Source organism: Crassostrea angulata, chromosome 5 (assembly GCF_025612915.1).
Source record: "Crassostrea angulata isolate pt1a10 chromosome 5, ASM2561291v2, whole genome shotgun sequence".
NCBI classification, from domain to species: domain Eukaryota; kingdom Metazoa; phylum Mollusca; class Bivalvia; order Ostreida; family Ostreidae; genus Magallana; species Magallana angulata.
The window spans coordinates 28603994-28628166 of NC_069115.1; the positions used below are offsets into that span (position 1 = coordinate 28603994).

General features: G+C 32.2%; 1 protein-coding gene and 1 pseudogene across 1 annotated transcript; both read right to left on the reverse strand.

Annotated features, from left to right (window-relative positions):
* Positions 1–4371: 4371 nt before the first annotated feature.
* LOC128185592 (uncharacterized) lies at positions 4372–7626 on the reverse strand. Its single transcript, XM_052855179.1, has 5 exons — positions 7483–7626; positions 7309–7364; positions 6856–6981; positions 6640–6699; positions 4372–6319 (listed from the first exon to the last, which is right to left on the reverse strand). Exons 1-5 carry the CDS (start codon positions 7584–7586, stop codon positions 6126–6128), a joined length of 540 nt encoding a protein of 179 aa, XP_052711139.1. The 5' UTR covers positions 7587–7626; the 3' UTR covers positions 4372–6125.
* Positions 7627–16040: 8414 nt separating this feature from the next.
* LOC128185274 (low-density lipoprotein receptor-related protein 4-like) lies at positions 16041–23513 on the reverse strand (annotated as a pseudogene).
* Positions 23514–24173: the final 660 nt, after the last annotated feature.

The window sequence follows — 24173 nt, forward strand, 5'->3', positions numbered from 1 at the left end:
AGTAGTACATCAGAATACACTAACAATGGTCAGAACAAGCTTGCATTTTCTGAGATCGAAGTGAAACTGTGCAATCATTATTATGTTAGTGGCTATAGTTCTGTACTGTGTATAGTAGTATGTGAATTAGCATCTCTCGGTTTTGTGACATCCAAGTTGAACTGTTTTCAACCGATCCAAAACGAAATCATAGGAAAAAAGGTTGCCTATCAACAGGCCTAGAATTGAAAATATCATTGCTTGTCTCACAAAATTTGAGGCGATTGTCTTCTTGTCTGTCTATTTAGTTCAATCATGTTTTGTTCGAGTGTGAGCTCAATGACCGCAGGAAAAATGACAAAATGGTTAAGTGTACGACGATAACTATTTCTATGCTGAAACAATCGTAATTTCATTGAATAAATCAACAACAAAAAAACATCAAAACGACCAATTTCCTCTTGAAAGACAATGACTGCGTCGACTATTATCATAAATCATAAAACTAATATTCATTACAATTGGAAAAGTCAAGATTTTCAGTGAGTAACTTTGCTATGAGGAAATAAAGCGATTGTTTATTATAAATAATCCATACACTGCTGAATATGAAATTTTAAAATCCAATTATTTAGAACAAGTTGCATATCTGACTCATCTTCTTCTATAAAGAACGTGTGAGGACAAGAGATTTGCAAAAAATTACACCGTATGCATCATTTTATAGGGAATAGAAAAAGGTTGCAATGAAACGTGCATTAAAATAACACTATTTTACGCGGAGGAATTTCACTTTTCATGGAATAAAAAAGTGCTATGAAACATGTATTAAAATAGCACCAATTTACGGGGGTGAGTTTATGAAAAAATATGTTGCCGAAATATTGAATCATTTAAGATGTGTTTAAAATTCGACAGTACCAACCAAAAACAAGCTAACACCAAATCTGACCCCAAAAGGTGACCCTGCTCAGTGTCTAGTCGGGGTCTGCCTTTTAGGAATTTGCCTCTGGTGTGGGTCTGTTTTGTATCCGTTCGGGGTCTGCTATGGATATATCCAGGGTTAGCCCTTGGGGCTAGCTTAAGGCACAGAATTTAAGTGTGAAGCAGATCCGTATTTTCAAAATACATGTGTAGAGACATTTTGGTTATTTTATCAGTAGTTATATGGATCTGCTTTTAAAATCGGTGTCTTCTTTCATTGTCCGCTCTAGGTCAGCTCGCCATAGCAGACCTGAAATAGACCTTTCACTCGGTTGGGGTATGTGTTCTGTTAGTTTGGGTCAGGTCGGTACAGTATGAATTAGGCAAATTTTCCTCCAAAACATACTTAGATTACAATTATCAATCCACAAATTCATTGTTACTTAGAAACATATTTCACAAAATGTTCACTTACATGATTAACGTTTGGAAAATTGGAAAATTTGACCTTTGATACCACATATCTTTAAATCAATGTACCACACGTTATTACTAAAGGAATACATATCTTTTTTCTTGATCATATTGTTATTTTTTTGTTTTTGTTCATTTTAAAAATATGATTGTTACTTTACGTGTTTTAAGAAATGTGACGAACAACTGCAATCAGTTGGACAGTTGGTAAAATAAATATATTGAAAAAAAGATAAATATTCGATAATGATGAATGTTATTTAAAAGATGTATGATATAACTATTATTCAAAATTGCAATGTCAAATAATTTATTAATTTTTGTTGAATGTGAAACGTAAAGATCGGTTTCATTTTTTCGCAAATGAGGGTCGATCATTTTTCATTCATAAGAGAGTGAATTATCCCACCCTTTCAAAAAAAATTGTGCATGTACATATTACCTGTCTTCTCTGATAAAAAATAAAAGCAAAAACAAATTGTTTTCAGTTAATGGTTAGGGTTGAAAATACTGCATCTCAGATAGGTGTAAAAATTCCAACTTGGATCTTGGAAGTATTTCTGTTCGGAATAGTCTTATAACATGTTGACTTTTTCATGTATCAAACACTTTAGATATATAAGTAACATACATTTTAAGAATATACTTCATCATACGTCTGGCGTTTTGTCACAAAAGCGGTAAAAGTCAAAACATAATGAATTTTCCCCCTTGAATTTGACATTTGCTGCAGCTCCCAGTGAAGGAAAGAAGAGAACATCTCAAATAATGAACATGAAATTGAGCAGCCAATTGGCAAGCACTTGTCCACATAATATGAATTTAAAAACTTGAAACCTAGCAAGCAAAAATCTTCAGGACAGACTGGCAACAATCTAAATGTACTCGAAATGTCCATTTTGGTCATTAATGCACCCCCTCCCATCTCCTGAATCAGTGACAAGGTTTGATCAAATGTAGAGTACGACACCGAACAATATTGCTGATCAATGTGATCATTGATACTATTACCCACTTGGTGTGATAAATTAGAAATCATACGCCACCCACCCTGCTTTTGTGGGGAGGATGCCAATAAGATTACACCACAGATTTGAAACAAGTGGACAGGGAAAGGGGCTTAAAATTCTACCAAATTTTATTTCTTTATTTTTTCATGTAACTCAACAGTATGTTTCTTTGCAGGTATCATGTTTTTAAATTAAACCTTTTTTCTAATGCCTGTATTTTGAAGCAAAAACCCATTTTTAAACCCATTTGATAAAACTGTTGCTATATCTTTATTTTGGTAATTTGCCAATAAAGAATAGAAGATAGATGTATTGATTGGATATGCCATAACTTATGTAACAAGTTAAATGTTGCTTTGCCGTCCTGTGGTTTGTTGTTGGAATTAAAAATTTTCGAACGAGCAGGTGCATTTTTGGGAATTTTATTAGATTGATTTTTCTTGAAGCAGTTAATGGAAGGATTATATGCATTACATGTAATGCACTGATGCAAATACTTGCAATATTGTTTCTGACAAACACCTTCATAATTGTATGCATAACATTTCAAATACCTACGAGTTGTCTGATTTGACAATTTGGTTTTATTAACTGTTTGCATATAAGACAACCACAGTTCAGCATCAATAGATCCCCATCTTAAAGAGGAGTCTACAGACTTCTTTAAGCAAAATTGCACATTATAATCCAACCAACCTGAATTGTTACTAGCTGCTCCCTTTTAATTGTTGACATAAACATGTACCTCAAGAGTGAAATGGCTTGTAGTGGATTTTTTTCTAAGTATATAGAAGCATATATAAAAAAAGCGTCCATCCATTGCGAGAAGTTTGAAATTTTCGTTTCTTTTTGGTTTAACCTGAAAAACACCCCCCCCCCCCCCTCGAAAACGGTTTGATTTTGCATTGGGCAAGGCTCTTAAAGCAACAATTTATTTAAGCGAACAAATTCGCCATTCCAAATTTTGTCTTTGAGAGCTTGGGACACATGGGATCCCAGCATAGAAGTAACACTGTTAAATGTGTTTGGCGTGTCAATATTATTTTTCTAAATAATTTTTTGTACCTTGATTCCTGTTGGTGGGAACATGTGACGACAACGCACTTGGTGCGCCCGGGATGGGGTTAACTATGGGCGAGAATTTAGTTTTATCATACGTCTGACGTTTTGTCACAAAAGCGAAAAAAAAATCAAAACTTTTTTATGAAAAACGAAAAATAAAAAGTAAAGTAAAGACAATGCGATCAATCTGCTAATTTATATGGACACAAATTTATTAGTTAGTTAAATCCTTCTCCGTGCAATGAAGCTGCAAGAGGCGGATGCTTATTCCCGGTTTCCGTGTTCCTATGCGGATGACAGCCGTCATTGAAAGAATTTCTTCAAATGTGTATGGAACGTTTTAGCTTTTTAAAAAATTATTCTAAAAATACATTTACGAATACATTATAATTTGTTTGCAATAATTTCACTTATAAATGGTCCTGGAGTATATTTTAAAGGACACTGGAAAAGGTACAAAGTCATTTATGATTAGTATGATATTTAAGCTTGATAGAAAGAGGTGATAGAAGGAGGAAAACAAGAAAACCGTGTCAAATTTGGCATAGATAATAAAATATTTTATCCAGTGTCTGTATTGGCAAGGTCTGGCTTACTGAATTACTATTCGTTGTAACCATGATACATTTTGGCAGGTTTTGAATAATCATAAGATGAGTGATGATTACATTTTGTGTTATTATATTTTCGTTGAGATCAATGCAAAATGTAATATTGCAAAATGTTATAAATATCCATCGGGGGATGCATTTTTATTTCCCGGAAATATAACACACAAACATTTACAATAATATAATTTCAAAACGAAATTGAAAGATCTATGATTGTCGTAAATATTTCCCGATACGCCATGGTTGATTTGATTATGTTAAATGTTATAACAATTCGTTATGAGAACAGGATGAAACTTTATTATCTTCAGATTGAAAGCAAATTTTAAACATATGGCGTTTTAATCAACACTTAAGACTGTAACCAAGATTCTCTTTTATTTTCATAAAGGGGAAATATGAGTGAACACTTTCTGTTATCGAACTTGTTCAACCAGATAATTTTCAAGTCTTTTGCCAGAAAAGTGACCGTTTAGTGTATGCAACACCTTTAATTTTTGACTTTGTATATTGTTGAAATCAATAACATCAACAGTAATTTCTAACAAAGGATAATATTTGTTAGGTCAGGCGTTTCCTTTTTATAAATCTAGTAATACCAAGTACTTTAAATTATTTAGCTTTTGTTGTTGAGCAATATTAATATGATGTATAAAAAAGAAACACGTATACACACACCAATGTTAGTTGCAAAATATTTCCACTACAATTAATCAAAACATTGCTAGAATATTTCGATTAATCTAAAATTAAATGAGAAAAAAAATAAAGTTGTCAATATATCTTAACGAATTACGCCCAAATAACGAATTGAATAGATAAAAATCAGGTAAAAAATACAAAAGTTATTAAAATAACGCGCTTTATGTTTTGCACTTTTCGAACGACGTTATGGAGTAACATCATATGTCTGTTACGTTATTTTTCTGTTTTATCAAAAGTGCCATTAGACCCTTTTTTGACTGGTGCAATGATATATTATTGCCATACTTGTATATTTGTAGAAATAACATTGTAGTTACCTTGGCTAAGATATATCATAACATTTCAATAACGACACATCATGATTGTAATCTTCTAATACAAAATAATGTATTGAATTAAAAAAATGCAAACTAAAGTTGTTTGTTATTTGTTTGCAATCAATTTAGAAATTCAATATTCCCGAAAGTAGGCTTAACTTTCTGAGATGATTAAAGAACATGCTTAATTTTCAATCACAGGATGAACCTCTGCCATTCAGTAGACTGAATACATTGTATTAACTGAAAGGTCTGGAAAGGTGACTGAATAGCACAGCTATGTCATTCAGTCACTTTTCGGTTACCTTTCAGTCACATTTCAGTTAACTGAATGGCAGAGGTTCATCCTGTGAATCTGATCAGGCTCCGGGATCATCAAACAGTCTTTATTCTTAAGTCAGACTTAAATCATTTTAATCTGCACTTAAATTTTAAGATTGTTCTTAAAGTGGATCACAAAAAATGACTTAGAGTTGAGTCTGAAATACTGTCTTGAATATTAAAACTGCTGTTAGTTTAAAAATTGTTACTAAGTAAATTCAAGACGGTGGCACTGGTTGGGTTTTTGCAAAAGATTCATCGGAGTTTTGGCGACCGTTTGAACCCACTGGAGATGGGAACAGATGATGAACTATACGAAAGGTACCGTTTTTCGATCCATAATCATCTTTCTCTGTGACATGATTGCCGACAGAGTTAGTAATGTGACGAGAAGGTCGATGGCTTTGTCACCAATGCTGCAACTACTAAAGTTTCTCAGGTTTGTAGCTATTGGGGGTATTTGACCAGCTTCTTGTCGTGCATGTATCGAAGACGACAACTGGACGAAGAGTGGCTTTGGCTTTCTCCGATTGTGCCTTACGATTCACTCGCTTTCCAATGAACAGGAGGCCCTAAACCTAGGACATATCAAATAGAATTGAACGTCTTAAAATTTGATCTATCTTCATGGAAATAGGTTATCCTTTTTATTTTTGGAAACAAAATGATGATATTGTTCTATCTCTATGTCACTGTTATAGAGATGATCAAATATTGTCTATTTATAACAGGGATGAAGTGACACTTGGGTTTCTCTCCAATTTGAAAGAAGTCATATCTAAGAATTTCTTCATCTTCTTGAAGATAAAGATTCCAGACATAGCCACAAGTAGAGCCCCAGTGATACAAACACTTATCAACATGGCTTTGTGCTTCAAGTCAAGACCATCCCAAAACGAACTGGGAGAATGGTTCTCTGTCAATTGACGAAAACAATGAAATTTAAAATCAAATTTATAATATTGAAAACATAAAATATTACGATGTTTAATCTTATGTTTGTTGTTAATTTACAAATGTGAGTTAGTTGATGTGTGTTGCATATGATTATTAACCATGTATGTTTTATTTAGAAAATAACGAAACAAAAATCAGTGCGTCGATGTTATAGCTCAATTTAACAAAATTAAGTATGTTAGGTTTTAAAGATATCCTTATTTTCAGGAATGAATTCCTACTTAATAATAAATTATTATGATTTTACAAACATAAAAAACCTAAGAAAAAGTTCAATACCTTCAATCAGAAATTCGTTGACATAGTAAAAAATGCTAGCATTCGATGCGATTTCCTTTTCTGAAACAGCGAAATGACAGTATTGATATCATTGAAAAAAAAATCAAATGCATGGACTACGTAGTTCTCAAACTGTTTGTTATTGGCAACTATCCAAACGTAAAAATAAAATGAAATAGGGAAACTGAAAAGATATACCAGATGAAACATTTGTACTTCTGCATCCAAAGATATGATTACACTGTTGTTCATCACAATCGCATTCTGACTGACATTCAGGCCCGTAATTAGGAAAGCGACAAGGTAATGTACAGTTTGGTCCATAGTATCCCAATAAACATGCTAGTAATCAATGGAGTAGAATTAATTATAGTATAAATAGTCCTAGTAGGGTTTATGTTGTAAAAATGAGAAATTTATGAATGTACATATATAGATGTTTTAAAATCGATATCTGTTGTACGTTAACTTTAAATAGCTTGTTTTTGTAATATAAGAGATTATCATCATCAAAAAGACAATAAAACCACCGATATCATACAAATGCAACAAGATTTTAATCGAATTGTTTCTCTTAATAAAACTGTTTATTAACTATAGAATATAAAAATCATCGGATTGTTATTAACATTCCTGTGATAAATGATTCCTTGATAACTTATTTCTTACCTCCACACTGATTAGCTTTGGTATCCAATTTATTGTCATCACAGCAGAGTGGAAATCTGCAATATCGCAAAGAAACAAACATTGTGAACAAAAATAAAACTTTTATTATCATTTCAATAATATGTCATATCAATAATCAATCTCGGTATAATTATCATTACAATGTAATTAAACCTGCAAATTGCTTTATCCTGACTTTGACTGCATTTCAAGTCCAAATAAAACATAAAAACTTGAACACTAATGAATGTCCTTTTGAAAATCATGGCAATCGCCATTTTTGTGTTTCTCGACCTGCATATAATGATGATTTTAAATCATTTCCTCCTTTTGAACAACAAGAGGAAATTCGTCTGGCATTGAAAATTATCTCACACAAATGACAGATTTAGAAATTCAATTGGTAAATTAATTTAATGAAAGTGGTTGTGTATTGGGTAGATTGCTAGAGGATATAATTGTTGAAAGCTAAATCTCTGTGGTTTTCAAATACATGATATTGTACATGTACACCAGGAACAAAAACGTTTTAATGCTTATTTCAAATATATGCATTGGTACCTCTTCCGCGTTTTTATTTAATGATTGGTGTTTTTTTTATCACTTCAAGGTATGCGACCCATATTAGCACCTATTTTTTTTTACCTGGAATATCCATTATGAATTAAATATTCTGATATTATTTCAAAGCATTTTAGAGTAGGAAAAGATTTATCGAGAGAGATTTCAAAAATATTGTTAACTAAGCAATAGTTAATAAATGAAGATGCATTAAGGTCTATGGGGACAAGCACATTTTTTTGAATAAGAAAGTAAATACAAAGAATATCAATAAATGCTTCGGTGGAAAGATGTATTGAATCATAAGGAATACATAGTACAAAAAACTATTGAAAATAAATTTTATTTTGAATACAATTTTTTAGAATTAATTTTTTATTATTAAAAGCAAAGGGTGGCAACTCTTTAAAAAAAGGAGAAGGTCATTTATTAGGACAAATTCCTCTCTTACATATTGATACTTAAAGAGACAGTACGGCGCATCTTATCAATAAACCGACTTAAAAAATTTTACGATCGAATTCGGTATTTTTGTACTACTCATAGATGTATACACTTTCAATGACAATGACAATTTCTTTATTCTCTGAACTGCATAAATCACAGTGTTGAGAAAAATCACAAAAAATTTGAACAATAATACATATAATACATACATTGCATGCATTGGAGTGACAATACAAAAGTGAAAAAAAAAGGAAAAAAGAAAAAAAGTATGATTAGCAATTAACCTAGAGAGCTAACTCTCTCAATTATAACTTTAATGAATTTACACAGATTAATCAACAATTTGTTATTATTAGTATTAAAGAGTTGTTGAAATTTGTAAACATTTGGTTGTGTGTAGAAGTATGCAGGTATGTATAAAACTCTTACCTTTAATTGTTATATCTGTACAATGAAATAGATAATGAAATTCATCTCCTATCTCAATACAGTTACATATGGTACATATACGGTTTTCACGAGGTATATCATACCATCTACCTCGTTCTATAGTCAATTTAGCATTACTTGTTCTAAAAGTACAAAAAGATTTCTGATATTTGGAAGGCAGGTCTATAAGTATTTTTCCAAGGATAATGTGGTTTTAAAAATTCTGTAGTTAATAACTTTTGATGAATTATACATTTCTCTATTCCATGACTGCTTGAATTGGTCTAGAAGTATATGAAAAACAGTTTTCTTAAGTCACTGGATATTTACATTTTGTTGATACAAAATAAAAGATAGACCACAAATATTCAATATTTTAACAATAAATTTAAACCAGTGTCTGTTCATTTTACCTATTGCATATTGTAGTTTTGACGAAACTTTATTTTTTTTTGTGTGTAAAGACAAGTTTACTCCAAAATGCTATCATGCGGACTTTAACACTAATTAATAGTTGGTATCGTCCAAGTTCCCCATAAACCATGTATTTGGTGTTGAAGACTTTAGGTTTAAGATATGTTTACAAAATTTCAGATGTAACTTTTCAACCAGTGCTATATTACAAAATCCCCAAATTTCACATCCATTTAGTAAAACGGGTTTTACAATTTTGTCAAACATATCACAATTATGATTTTGTAAGCATGTATTTTGCGTGCTTATCATAGGAGTTGACTACAACCTAAATTCATTTTTTGTAATTGAGGCCCCTTGAGGGGTTATTTGACATATTTATGTCTGTTCATTTTAAATTGAACCGAAATTGGTAAACCATTAATAGATTATCGAGAACGTGATGATGTGTTCCGTTTAGACGGTCCTTTTTACCTCGTATACCATGATGATCGTAGTCGGGCGAAGATACGACCCTTGAATTTCTGGAAGCTGATAATTACATTAATTAGGTATGTGGAAAAGATTGTTATGTATTTCAACTGTTACAATCAATGTTATTTCTTATTTCCTAACAATACAATGGGTAAATCTGAAGTTATTTACACATGTTTTTTAGCTGTACTATCTCTTTAATTAAACATGAAAAATATGTCCAAGTATGCAGATCATTAAACCTACATGTATGCACATCTGCTATGCATTCAGATTCATTTAATTTGGTGCTATTATGGATCGGATACCTTAAAATCTCATAATCAATTAGGTATTTTAAAGGTTAATATAAAGAATACCACAAACAAGAACAATGTGGGGGATTGGGGGCACCTTGTGCGTGAATACCATGTGTGTTTAAGGAGGTGGTGCACAAAAAGCAGATGTTCGTCCATAGGACTTAAAAACAAATCTTAACCTCCTTCCTGTGTAACATCTGTGTGGACGATCTCACGTTCTATGCTATTTATCCGATGAAACCACCTCACAACAAACAAATCCAAATGAACGATATCAATAGAAAATTAATTTGTTCACGATGTTTTACTAAGCGAGACCCGTGCCAAATAAAAAACATCGCCCTTCTCCGTAGAAGAAAATTTAAGATTATCTCTTTTGTATTTTTTATACTAAATTGATATATTAATACATTGATATTTATCTGCAATTTATACGTTTGTCTTTCCTTGAGCTTGCTATCAAACAAGATGTTGGAGTCAATAGTAAACTGTAACTTGGGATGTGCATGAATGTCCAATGATAAAAATACTTAATAACACAAATGTTTTGTGGTCATTCATAGATGTATAATCATACAATAGATTCTAAAAAAGTATGAAACTAAATCAAATTTAAAGTCAATTGTTTGAAATTTTTTTTATGTTTGTACCACAATTTGATTCTATTAGAACGGCCGTAAACAAATATCGGCTACTAGATTTTGTCTTTTTAACAAATGAACCAGATTATAATTTGAACAGAATATGTAAATAATGAGCAATAACTCTTAATTTGAAATTCATATAATTATACTGAAGTTATCTTTCCCAGTAAAATCCGAATTTCATGTAGATACTCATTGATAAATTCTCATTCAAAGCATCACTCCATTCCGAATTCGATAGAAGGACGTTTCTGATTAGGGAAACAGTAAATTGTACTCGTTTGAAGTACAATTAATTTATTGCTGTAACACATCCAACATTCCAAAAAATCTTTTTGTCAACATGTAATTAACCCGTGTTTTTTATTCAATTATTTATCGATTATAAACCGATGAGTAATATTTTTTTTATAATCATGTAGGTGACAAAACATACTCCGAATCAACGAGTCGTGTTCCTGGAATAAACCATATTTTGTCAAGAACATTGATCTCATAATTATACATGTAACAATACTAACATGTAGTTATTAGTCAAACAACGCATATTTATTGTAAGGTCACCGAGAAATAACTTTTAATTAAAAAAAGTTGTTAACAAGAATGCAGATGAATTATTAAACTACTTTTTTTAATTAGTCAATAAACTGTTCACAGAGTTCTAAATTTGATACTAAATATGTTATGCAAGCGGTGCATCATTTGCATAGCATGTTTAATAAACAGTCAAAATATAATTTTAATTTCAGATAATATACATGTATTATTCATCTTTAAGTTACAGCAATATGAGCTGCAATCTTCATATTGATTTTATTTTCGAAAGTGTTATTTTCTAGTAAAATGACAAAAAATATTATAGCTTTTAAATTTCTGTAATCCATACTTTTGTGGGAAAAGCCTTTAAAAAGCTTTAATTGGAATAACATTGAATTATTGTCGTCCTGTACAAAAATTGATTTGCTATATATCCTTTAGAAAAGAAATCTCTATCTTTTGACACAAATCAATGATTTATTTAAATCTTATTAATCATAAAGGTTCAAGTTACATGCATACTTATAATACTAGCAGGTTTATGCACCAAAATAAAATTATAAAAAATACAGCTAATATTGATCAACATGAGTATCTATCCTCACAAAGAGAAAAACAAAGAGGATATAGGTGATTTAGACAAAATCACACGTTGCCATACGTTCTATACGTTAAACAACTATAGACAGGTAAATACATGTCTACATATATACAATTAAACAATATATTTAAGTTGTTGAAGATGTTCAATTTAAGAGGTAAGGTGTAGTTTTTTTTTTACTGTTTGTAGACGATACGAAACAGTCTCTAAAATAAAATCAATATATGAATATATAAAAATCAGTTTTGATACATGAGTTTTGCCTCTTTTTGCGTTTTTCTTTTATACATTCTGTTTCGTTATCACCACTACAGATATACCGATGATGACCAAAAGAAGAAATCCAAATACGGAGAAACAGATCAGCATTGCTGTCTTCCTTGAATTCATACAAGACCATTGGCACATGTAACATTCGTCTCCTGTAGCTGCCAATATAATTTGGTATATATACATGTAATTGATAAGGTCAATAGTTGTAATAAAATCTGCAGAGTAAATACACGCTGTTTTTATTTGTAATAATCGATTTTGCGGACCATATATTTCGCATTAAACGATAAACAAGATTAACAATATATTTTATAGAACTAAGCACAAAATAATTATTTTATTTCTGAAGATGGTATTGAAAGCATTTGTACACAGACCGATATAAAAAAAATACGTATAATATCCAACACAAAGCGTCAATAATTATGATTTATGTAATTCCTTCCAATCATAAAACACTTATATATGGAATAAAATTCATAACTTATCACGATAATCTTTTTGTTTGGTTCGCAAATTTCATTAACATTCAATTCTAATTAACATCTCGCTATCAAAATATAATTGTGGAGTTACATCCTAGTGTAATAATCATTCTTTGAAAAATAAGCGACCCTTGTTTATTGATGATATAAAATTATAAAACGTGCACATACTTGTATTTGATATAACCTGTATATTCGTATACAAAAGAACCATACTAACCAAAGAAATATCACTATTTAATGTCTCGTTGACCTTGGATTCATTCCCACCATTACTCGCATTCAATACACGTGGCACTGCATTGGTGTTTACATTAAGTGGAACACCTGGTAAAAATTTTAATGTATTTATTAAAATCATTCTTTTGAGAAATGTAGATTTGCATTCAATATTAAAAAGTGGTCCTGAATGTTTTTTCTACTTCAAATTTTACCCGTTTTTAGATGTTTGCTGCAATATGATGGATCATTCAAAGCACCTGTAGTTCTTTTATCCAGAGAAAACTCAGCTGAAAAAAATTAGACGTGTTCTATTTACCAAATGGGTCGACGATGACACTGGTCCGATGATTTACAAATTGAAGTATTTGTGCACAAATGATTATGATTTTTTTTTTCATTTTTGCAATTGATTTGTTTTATCTAATATCATACATAAAACAATTTAGGATGAATACATTGGATACTTGCAGTTAAGTGTTGAATTTAGATAGATAATATTTTTCTATTTACACTTACTGGATTTTCTAGTAGCAATAAGCAATGATTTTGATGCTAAAAACCCACAAATCAGACATTATATATAGCAATACATTTACATCAATTCAAGAATATAAAATGCAAAAGAATATAGTTGCTGAAATCCGTTTTGTACTCCTGGGTAGCTGTTTGGTATACGACTCATTTTGTAGAAAATGTCCCGAGAGTATCACTCTAGCAGTAACACTTGTCTGTATATCTGAAAAAATACATCGATATAAAATTCCTCTCCGTAGTTACACCAACAGTTTTAGCGGAAAATTATTTCTTTGATATAAATACGTGTAAAGCAAAAGAACAAATTCAAGGGGCCAGCGGGCCACATCGCTCACCCCACCATAAGCAAGAAATATCAACGGTGTTCAACTGTTTAATACAATGACTAGAATTATCTGAGGCAACAATAACCTGGATGTTGGGCATTCCGGCATGTTGTCCAATCCAGCGAAATTATTCAGACCCATGACATTTCCTTATCATTTTATGCTTAAAAAATGTTATGCAATCTGGATCGTGACTATTTTGTAAACTGGCCGCGATGAAAAAAGTGACTGTCTGCTTATAATTAATAGGATTTATCTCCCGTAATCCGGCCACTTATCGATTGTCCTTTTGCGGGGTAATTACTTTTCAATTATCGATCAATGTTAATGTCGTATTAAATCCATATTAAACTAGTAACTCATTTCAGTTTATACCGAAAAGCCTTGTTATGAATACGCACTTTTCTCAGCCAAAATTGATCAAAATGGTAGGGGGGAGGGTTGTGTATCATACTTCACCTCATTATTTTTTCAGGCCGTGATTCTGGATACCGTGGAGGTAACACTGTCTCTATCGTTTGTAATGTGCGGTGTATGGTTACACTTATAGAGTTACATTTTACTCTGTCAATATTCTCCATTCTTAAAATTTACTAAACTCCCGTTTATTTGAATTTTTATCTATTGTTCCTTGCACCGAAACAGTTCTCGTCATTACGTTATCAGCCACCTGTTGACTTGTCGCAATCAAATTGTGATACCCACATGATTTCTTTAGTGTAAACTATAACGAGTGTGAACCCTAACAAAAATAAACGGATCTTTCAAGTAGTTTTGGGATTTTCCTAAGTATATGTTTCTATCTTTTCATTTAACTCTTCCCTGTTTTTTCTTAATACAGGAACTGCTCACTAAAAATCATAAATGATATCAAGTTGGAGGAGGGTGAAATTCCACTTTTCGTTCTGATGCTTTTCCCGGCATGTAAAATATTAAAATCGTTAAAAAAGCAATAGAAAAGTTATATATTTTGGACTAGAGATTGCATTTTTTAAAAATGTTGCGCAATTCGGATCTTGTCTATTCTGTAAACCTGCCGCGATGAAAAGAGCCGACTGCTGTTATCTTCCGTAATCCGGCCACTTATCAATCGGCCATACTGCTTAATTATCGATCAATTTTACTGTCGGTGCCATTGATTTAAACAACTAAAATATTAATCCAATCTAGCAATTCATTTCATTTATACGGTTAAGCCTTGCCATGAATAAATAAGCATTTTTCTTTTCATAATAAATAATGTAATTAAAACAGCTCTATGAAGTCATGTACAAACTATTAGAATAAAATGTTTAATTAGATCCTGTATAAAAAATTCCCGTGCATATAATTATGTTTATCATTGAGCCCCTTTCTAAAAAGATGATTTTAAAGTCATATCACATATTGAGCATTGCAGTTCTCGAGAAGATTTTAAACAACTGTACATGTTAAGATATGGATTTTAAACCCATACCAAACTTCGAACCCCTTGGGAGGCCCAAGAATTGGCCACAGGCCAGATGAACCTCTTGTGAGGCCCAAGAATTGGCCAAAGGCCAGAGTTTAAACAATTTTGTAGAATCAACAATGTGTCAAAATGCTTGCATATATAAGTAAATCCATATATGATAACATTTGAGATTTTGTGAATAATCAAAATGTTTTCCTTTGGAACTCCCCCACCCCGTGTGGCCCAACCCTACTCCTGAAGATTATGTTTCTGACAAATTTTAATATACACTATTTGAACTGAAGTTACAGCTCTTTTAGAAAAATTGTGTTTTAGAAAATGGCTTCTAAAGATTTGAGCGACTCAGGTGACCTAAAAACCCCAGGGTCTTAAAGTTGTTTTTTTTGGAATGGGCGAGGGTGTTTATTACATACAGGCACACAATAACGCTCATCATTACAATATTCTCAAAACTTCAAAATTGATATCTATTAGTTTTGTAGTTCTTTTCATAATACTATATTTGACATTTGTGTGAAGATACAAGGTTTTCTGCAATGTTTTTATTAGTTTCATATCTAACATATGTAATAAAGTTTTCTAGAGAAACAACCACCTCTGTAAGACTACGTGATATAATATTGCTAGTTTACAGGATTTATGGGAGCTGTTACAGCATGGTCAATAGGGGAACAGCATATTGTCATGTTTGCATGGTTTTGATATGGTTTTGATCACTTTACAGGTGGGACTGCTCTATAGCACTATACCCATCATGTCGCAGACATGCCTCACAGTTCATATCGTATCACCATTGGCACAGCTACAAGGGTATCCTTTTCCACTGTCTCTCAAAGTGTTCCCTTCATTCACAAGAAAAACAACATCCGCATTAAAAAGTATATTGGGTGGTGCCTCATTTCTTACAGCTGCTGAAGCTTAAATCAGGATGAGAAAATCTCTTCTCTTCTCTCTAATATCATACAAATTGAATCATTATCACAATTTATCAACTTGTTTGACCCTTGTTGTAACATGCCTGCCAGTGAGTTCTTCATGTTTTGTGGGGAGATTTTTCATCTGTTAGAGCGGCAGACCCACTTGCTATCATCAGATTCTTGCAGGTGAAGTGAATACAGAGAACGGGCGTGGCCTTGGTAGCCCAGGAACCAATCAGGAAACCTGTGCTGTCATTCCTACAATTACATGGATACTTTATCATCAGATAGCTAAAACCCCTACATTTATGTATCAGTAAATCCTCTCATGGAATAAATCACACTGTATTCAAACAACAGGTCTATGGGACCACATCGCTCACCTTTATATGTACGTTCAACAAATATTGTCCCGCATGGCTCCTTGGTAGAATAAACAAAGATAAATATTGTAAAGTATTCCAATTTTACACTTATTTTTGCATACACTTAATCTTTGACATTGTACATTAATGGAATACCATTTTACCGAAAAGAAAAATTGCTATGCAAGATAAAAAACTAAACTTTTGGTAGGTGTAAACTGTTAACTTCCAATTCCCTACATTATCATTCTGCCCCTCATTCCCTCCTACCACAATATAGAGCGATCAAAATATTTGAGAGCCTATAGGTACATTTTCTTCTTCAGCTACTTACTAGTAATTGCATTAAAAAAAATATAATATTAATATAATATTGTATTTATTAAAAAAAAATCCTATAGATGTGAAGAATAAAATTGTAACCCAATGCGCTCATTTTTTCAAATTAAAAATATTTAAAAATTTAATTGGTCTTCCCTATTATGAACGACTGTTGATTACCTGGCTTAAACTCGTGTGACTTTAATAACTTTACTCACTTGATTGATGAATACACTCAAATGAAAAATGTTGTCACGTGACATGTCAAAGAACTATTATCATCAATGTATTGACAGGCATATAACTCTATTTTATTGAGGCCCACCCATTATTTTCAATTTTATTAAAAAACAACAAATGGCTACAAACCTGGATGATTTTCCGCTGTGATATTTTCTTAGGAATAGCGATAATGCCTTTATTACCGTAACAGAAATGTGTCAGAACTATGGAAACTGTTTTAACGGTGTCGTTTTTGTTTACTCGTTTTGAAAAACTATCAAAATTGATGTAGATTCTGTATAATAATATTCATTGTATAAAGAGGGGCCCCCAAAGAGTAGTTACAGCATATCATCCTTTAATATTTTTTGTACAAGTATTCAAGTTGAACGTTTAGCGAGACATTTGAAATTATCAATCAAAATTTCAGCTTCAATCGTAGAATTATATGCAAGATACAGAGCTCACAATTCTGCAAGGTTTGAGTCATAACTATAGATTGATAACATGAGTTTATAACATTCAGCTTTAATTTTTTAACTTGGAATTTCCTATTCAGCTTTTAAAATGTAGACCAAAAAAAAAAAAAAAAAAAAAAAGAATGGCATCAGATCTGTGTACAAACATAGAATTGTGAGCAAAGCTCTGTATCTTGCTTATAATTCGAAGATTAAAACACTCAAATATGGTTAGTAAATAGAAATTGTAAACAATTAAACAGAAGAAACCTGTAATAAAACTAATAAAGATCACAATTTATTTTTCAAAATGAATCATATATATATATATATATATATATATATATATATATATATATATATATATATATATATATATTTATACACACCTTTACCTACATATTTCCCTCAACGATATTACACTATGTTTAAACTGAATAAACTCGAGAAAATGCTAAGCATCTCAACAAACACATTGCATTAATCAACCATTATGCAAACGATTATACCGAATTACCAATAGCATGACTTGTATTTTAGTACTCTGCTTATACATCAGAGTCTGCTTATTTTGCGCAGGTAAACAGTCAACTGTCTGACTTACCGAAGTCTCTGTTTGATTTGATACGTAAAAATACAGGCGATAGTTCCTCAGGTTACAGAGTATAAATAGTGAAAATAAAACAAAAATCAAAACGAGCTAACAAAACACCACCGTCAACGCATTAAGATATCTAACCTCAATTTACTTTACAAAATCGGCAACAATGTATCTTGTATGTTTCAAAGATTACCTCAGCACGTGAACTATTGCACAACAAAAAAGTCATCTTTGTCAGACCGACCCGTTTATCATGCGTCCAACATGTCTGCTTTAAACAAAGAACCTCGTTTAAGAAGTATGACATACCGAACCCAAAGTTATAAACTGATTAAAACACGCTCTCCTTTATTATATTCTTTTTCGTAATAACTCAGATTTGAAACAGAGTTAGCCCATAGTTTTTCCTTTCCATAAGGATTATTTATGCTAATTTACGTTGAATTTGATTCTTGAGAAGAAGATTTTTAAAAAATACACCCCCTTTATCTACAGTTTTGAGGTTTTCTTCGCTTGAAATAAAGATCGGTCTTTCTTTTCCGCATTTTATATTTGCCTTCCCATTAGGGAACTGTGCCAAATTTGGATGGAATTCGTCAAACGCTTTTAGAGAAGAGGTTCAAAATTTAAAAAGTTTACAGAAGGACGGACAGACGGACGAGGGACAAAATGTGATAAAAATAGCTCTCTTGAGCTTCCAGCTAATGATCAGGTGATCAAAAAGTAAAACACGAGTATTCAAATAATATGAATTTTTACAGGTAAACCATAATATGGCAAAAAAGCTATTACCGTCACATTTTGAAATATCATCACACTTTTGATCATAACAATATAAGTACTTACCAATCAGACATGAACATAGACTCCGTAGTTTGAAAAGCGGTATGGTTGCCACGACGCAAATTGGGGGGGGGGGGTGTATATTTTGTCAAAATAATAACAACATAATCAAAAAGGTATATACACCCCTGTAAACAGTAAATAAAATTTATCTGATATTCAACAAGATGACAAGGGAAAGACAGAGGATTTCTTGATTGACAATGAAACTCGATAAAAAAAAGTTCCAGATTCCATATTAAGTTTACATTTCTTCATTGCTGCTATACATGTATTTATTAAATACCTTGAAATATCCGATTGTTGTTGTTGATTATCATAAATCATATCTAAATCTCACTGATTAATTGTCATACTTACCGGCCATAAGCATAGGTCGGTTGCATGATATGAAAGTAAAGGGTAGCTTTACATTTCTGCGGAGATATCATGAACGTCTTGTTCAAAGAGACGCGCTTTGCAACGCAGCTTTGCTTAGAGGAAGCGTGTAATTAATTGAGATTAAATATGAAACTATTTTAAAAAAATATTAAAATATAAAATAAAATGCATTATCGAAATATAGTATTATGTTAAAAAATGCAAATGTCAGATTTACATGTAGATGTACATAACTTTGTTCATATGTCTGAAAATGGATTGATTACGTATTACACAATTTTTTTTTTCAATTTAATCACTTCAAATATCTCTTGCTAAAAAATGGTTTACGGCAGTTCTTTGACGCTTTTGTTGCTTTTTTTGTTGGTTTATGTGACTTTTAACAAAATAAAAATTATAATTAATCACAGAGAGAGAGAGAGAGAGAGAGAGAGAGAGAGAGAGAGCGAGAGAGAGATCATCAACAAAATGCGTTCTCTTTTTTAGATTTCAATTAGAATTAAACAAATGACATAAAATGTGGTTATTTTTTTATTTAATATTTAATGGAAGAGGTTTAAATACCTTACCAATTTCTGATAAGGGGTTGAGGAGATTGAGAGATAGAAAAAGAAAAATAGAGAGGTGGAGAAAAAAGTTGCTTCAGAAACCGCAATAAGTGTACCTTCCTTCGTTGAAACTGAATTTGATGAACTCTCTAATATATGTGATCGGTCTTTAACAGCGTAATCATCCGTCACGGTCGAATCTATATCATTAATAAAAGATGATTTAATATTTATCTAATAAATGGGCTCACAAATGGATAGAGCAATGCAGAGAATTGGATATATAATCGAATGTACTGATAGACAGACGGAAAACAGAATGACAGCTGAATAGACAGGATAGCTTTTCTCCACATCAGTTGTGCAATCAGTTACACGCTCTTGTATCTCAGATTAAATCGAATCGCGGTGTCACTTACACAACACAAGCTTACATCCAAATTGTTGATGCTTAGTTACACAATCAGTGAATTAGTAATAAAAAAAATTATACTTTTAGTTTTCAACGGTTTTCAAATCAGGTAGAACGTACATTAGCCCAAATTGTCTCATAATAAGAATTGCATACACAAAATTAAGAAAGGTAGCAACCAATAACAATTAAAGATACTAATAATGAATAAGAATTAATCAGTTAGTCATGAATTTGATTTAAAAAGAAACGCTAACGTTATTATCTAGTAGACAAAAACTCAAAAGACACGTAAGTACTGACTTATTAGATAATTGTTATCACCAAGCGTTGTAGTCTGGATTTATTAATAATATTAAGATTTATTAATAGTTGTTGTACCTTAAACCTAAACCAGACATTGATAATAAACAAGGTCATAACGAACGTTCTCGAAAGTCAAAATTGACATATAAGATACAGAGGAATAATAGCCTTTTGAAATTATATATCAGTCTTTTGCGTTGACATGTTTCTCAAATTTTACTAGTATTTTAGATTCAAAAATATCTTTTTAATAATTTCAGTTACATAATATTTGATACTGTATAAAGGCATCCGCCAGTAAGACACCCGGCTAGGTAGAATTCGTCTCGATGATTATAATTTAGATAAAGTACATGCAATGCAGATCCCGTATTTATGTGGAAACCGTACGTAAACGCGATCCCTCATGCGTTTAATAAATATTTCAGCATTTTTACTCCTACATCAGAAATCTATAACAGAACTGACTCCAGGATCATGAAGCAATTTCAGGCTTAAGTTAAAAATCGTACACTGTCTTAATATTTCTTAATTAAAAACATGAAAAAAATTGAAATGCCATTAAAAGTGTCTTGATATAACGTTGTTAATTACTAATAATAAATTCCATTTAATGATAATCAATCATTTTGTAACTGCCTGAAATTTTAACTTAAGTTTGAAATTGCTTCATGATCCCAAGGCCTGGTCTCACAATAAGAAGTAGAAGTTTTTCTGGTTGTATTTTTAGGGTAATCTGTCTCTGATGAAGAAGTTGGTGATGAGCTTTCAGCTTGTCTTGGGGCTGTAAAAAATAAAAGTTTTATACAGTGATGCATATTCAAGAGCTGGGGATAGTTATTGTTTTCCGAAATATTTTCTCTATATATTTGGTTTACATATGTGTTCGTAAAAGCGAAAACGTTTACTTCTGTTTGAACGTGTTTGTGACATCACTATGATCATAGCACGCGCTTATCGCTTAGATTATGGTAAACTTAAAATCTGTGTAATTTTAACAGTTCTGAACGATTTGTTTTTTTTTTTCAAACGTAAATATAGGTAATAAACAGCAATATAAAAAAGTTGGTACATGCTCAAATCTACTGAGAAGCCCTTCGGGCTTCATATGATTTGATCACGTGACCAACAAACTTCATATCCCGGTGAACTTTTTAAATTGCCGTTTATTTCTTAATTGAACCACATTTTAAGTTCGTGCTATGTAACAAATAAATATTCATAGCCAATTTATACAGTGCTATTCACAAAAATATGCAGATGGCAATTTGCTGACAAAATGCACATTAAAACCATCCACTCCAATTTTTCACCTGAATCCCTCTCAAACGGAATTAGTGTAGCAGTTATGCATACGTGGGTCAAGAAAAACTTTACAAAATCTTTCCAAGACGGGGGGGGGGGGGGGATGGGGGGGGGGGGAGGGGTAAGGATAACTTTGTTTTTCCAGGGGGGCCTAAAGCTAATCTTGTGTAATTTATTATTTTAATTTTCCAGGGGTGTCTCGACCCCATCCCCGACGCTTTTCTACATCCACGCATGGTTATAAACTCTGATGACATTAATAAAAAATTCTACTAGCCATTTGCTTTACATTCTTTTCCATTCATATGTTCGATATTGTCTGGACAAGTGCAGGAAAAGCCATTGACATTATATTCTGTTGGGGTTGGAAGGCACATATGAGAGCAACCCCCATTAGAAAGTCCGCACTTGTTTGGACCTGTAAAAGAAAACAGAGTTTGCATAAATACGCAAGCAGATTAAAAAAGAAAATATTTCTTATATTTTAACATATTAGCTTACTTTGCAACTGTCTTTGTTTGTGATAAACTTTAATGTCCATTAGTGATACCAAACCAGGGACCAGTTGTCTGAATTGTTCCCCTGTGATTTTGTGGACTTTACATATGGCCTCTGATAACCAATCCGTCCAGTAAACATAGTTCTGGAAAACAAAACAAGCCGAAAATTAATCAAGGCAATGTTATATTGAATTTAATGCCCCAATGACAGGCAAAATTTAGAAAATATACATTGGAATAATTGCCTCAAAAACAGTTAAGGAAAAAGGATGAAGTATTTGTGCAGGGTTATGAAGAATTATCCTGATGTTGCTTCCATCTAGTTCAGCATTAAAAATGCTCTTCAGCTTTGCATCAATCCAGTAGAGTTTTTTATTATCATAGTCTCAGCATAATCCATTTGGCCATTTAATATTTTTGTTCACAATTGTAGTTCTGCTGTATATGTTACCATCCATTCCAATACGCTCTATTTTAGGAGGATAGCCCCAGTCAGAAAAGTACAGCCATCTATTTGATAAATAAAATCCAATTTCAATGTCATGTCTTAATTAAACACTGATTAGGAATTATCACAATGAAGAAATTTCATTAGCTAACATACCCATTTCTTGGATCTACGGCAATAGCTCTGGGTTCCTTTAAATCTGTGTCTACAAGAATCTTTCTCATAAATCCATCGACTGAAGCAACTTCGATGGTGTCTACTCCGGCGTCTGTCCAGTAAATATTTTGATAGATCCAGTCTACAGCAATTCCATAGATATAATTCAACCCAGTGCTTTTAAATGGTATCCCGGTACCATTTACGTCGCCTTTAGTACTCATATTGGCTCTAATTATAAGAAATAATAATTAAATAATAGAAAGGAAACATCCTAATTCTACATTGACACTATTTTCTAGCTTGCTCATAATATCCATCTTAAACTGTAAATATACTTTGTTTAGTTTTACTCTTACTTCATAATTCTTTTATCGGTAGTGTCTGACCAGAACACTAGTTTGTTGTTATAGTCATAGTCAACTGCGGTGGCACTTTGCAATTCACTCACGACAGTCTTCATAGTCATAACATCTAAATCAAGCTTTCTGATATCATGTCTGTTGGCAAATAACAACCAGGCCTTTTCATCTAAGTTACAAATAAGAGTAGTAGCATTTTGAGGACAACACACTGACACAAACAGAAGTACCTTGTATCAGTAATGGTTCACGTACCAACTTTGTTGGTTGCCCCAGGTTTAGAAAATGCAACCACAGGTTGCTCGAGGACTTCAGGCCGTGATTTTGTAAACCCTCGAATCCAGGTTGAATCAGTTGTCATTGTTCGTCCAGTTACTCCTAAATTGATATTTCCACAGTAAAGTATTTTACTAGTTAGTTTTCAAAGGAAGATTTATGATTTAAGTTTGAAAACATTTTATAAAACAAAAGTTCATTGCAATACTTCTGTCTTAAAAAAAATATACACATATTTCTTTATACATGTAACACATTCATTACCCCTAAATTGATATTTTCAACAGTAAAGTATTTGACTAGTTTGTTTTCAAAGAAAGATATGTGACTGAATTTTGAAAGCATTTTATAAAACAAAGTTAATTGTGTGGTAGAGTCAGGTATATGGCATTCCTACTAGCACTGGCTAATGGGTTAACCCTTTAGCTCGATCGGTAGAGTACTAGACTGGCGTGCTAGAGGACCTGGGTTCAAACCCAAGCAGATGCAATAAATGTCTCTGTTACATTTGGTGCCGACGTTGGGACCTTGGTATTCTCTGGCGGGTGAGAGAGATTGTTTCCAGAACTTTGCCCCACAGGCATTGGCACTCCAGGAAAGTCGGGACGCCTCTTTCCTTGGAGGGGGACATTGTGGTAGAGTCAGGGATATGGCATTCCTACTAGCTTTGGCTATTGGGTTAACCCTTTAGCTCGATCGGTAGAGTGCTGGACTGGCGTGCCAGAGGACCCGGGTTCAAACCCCA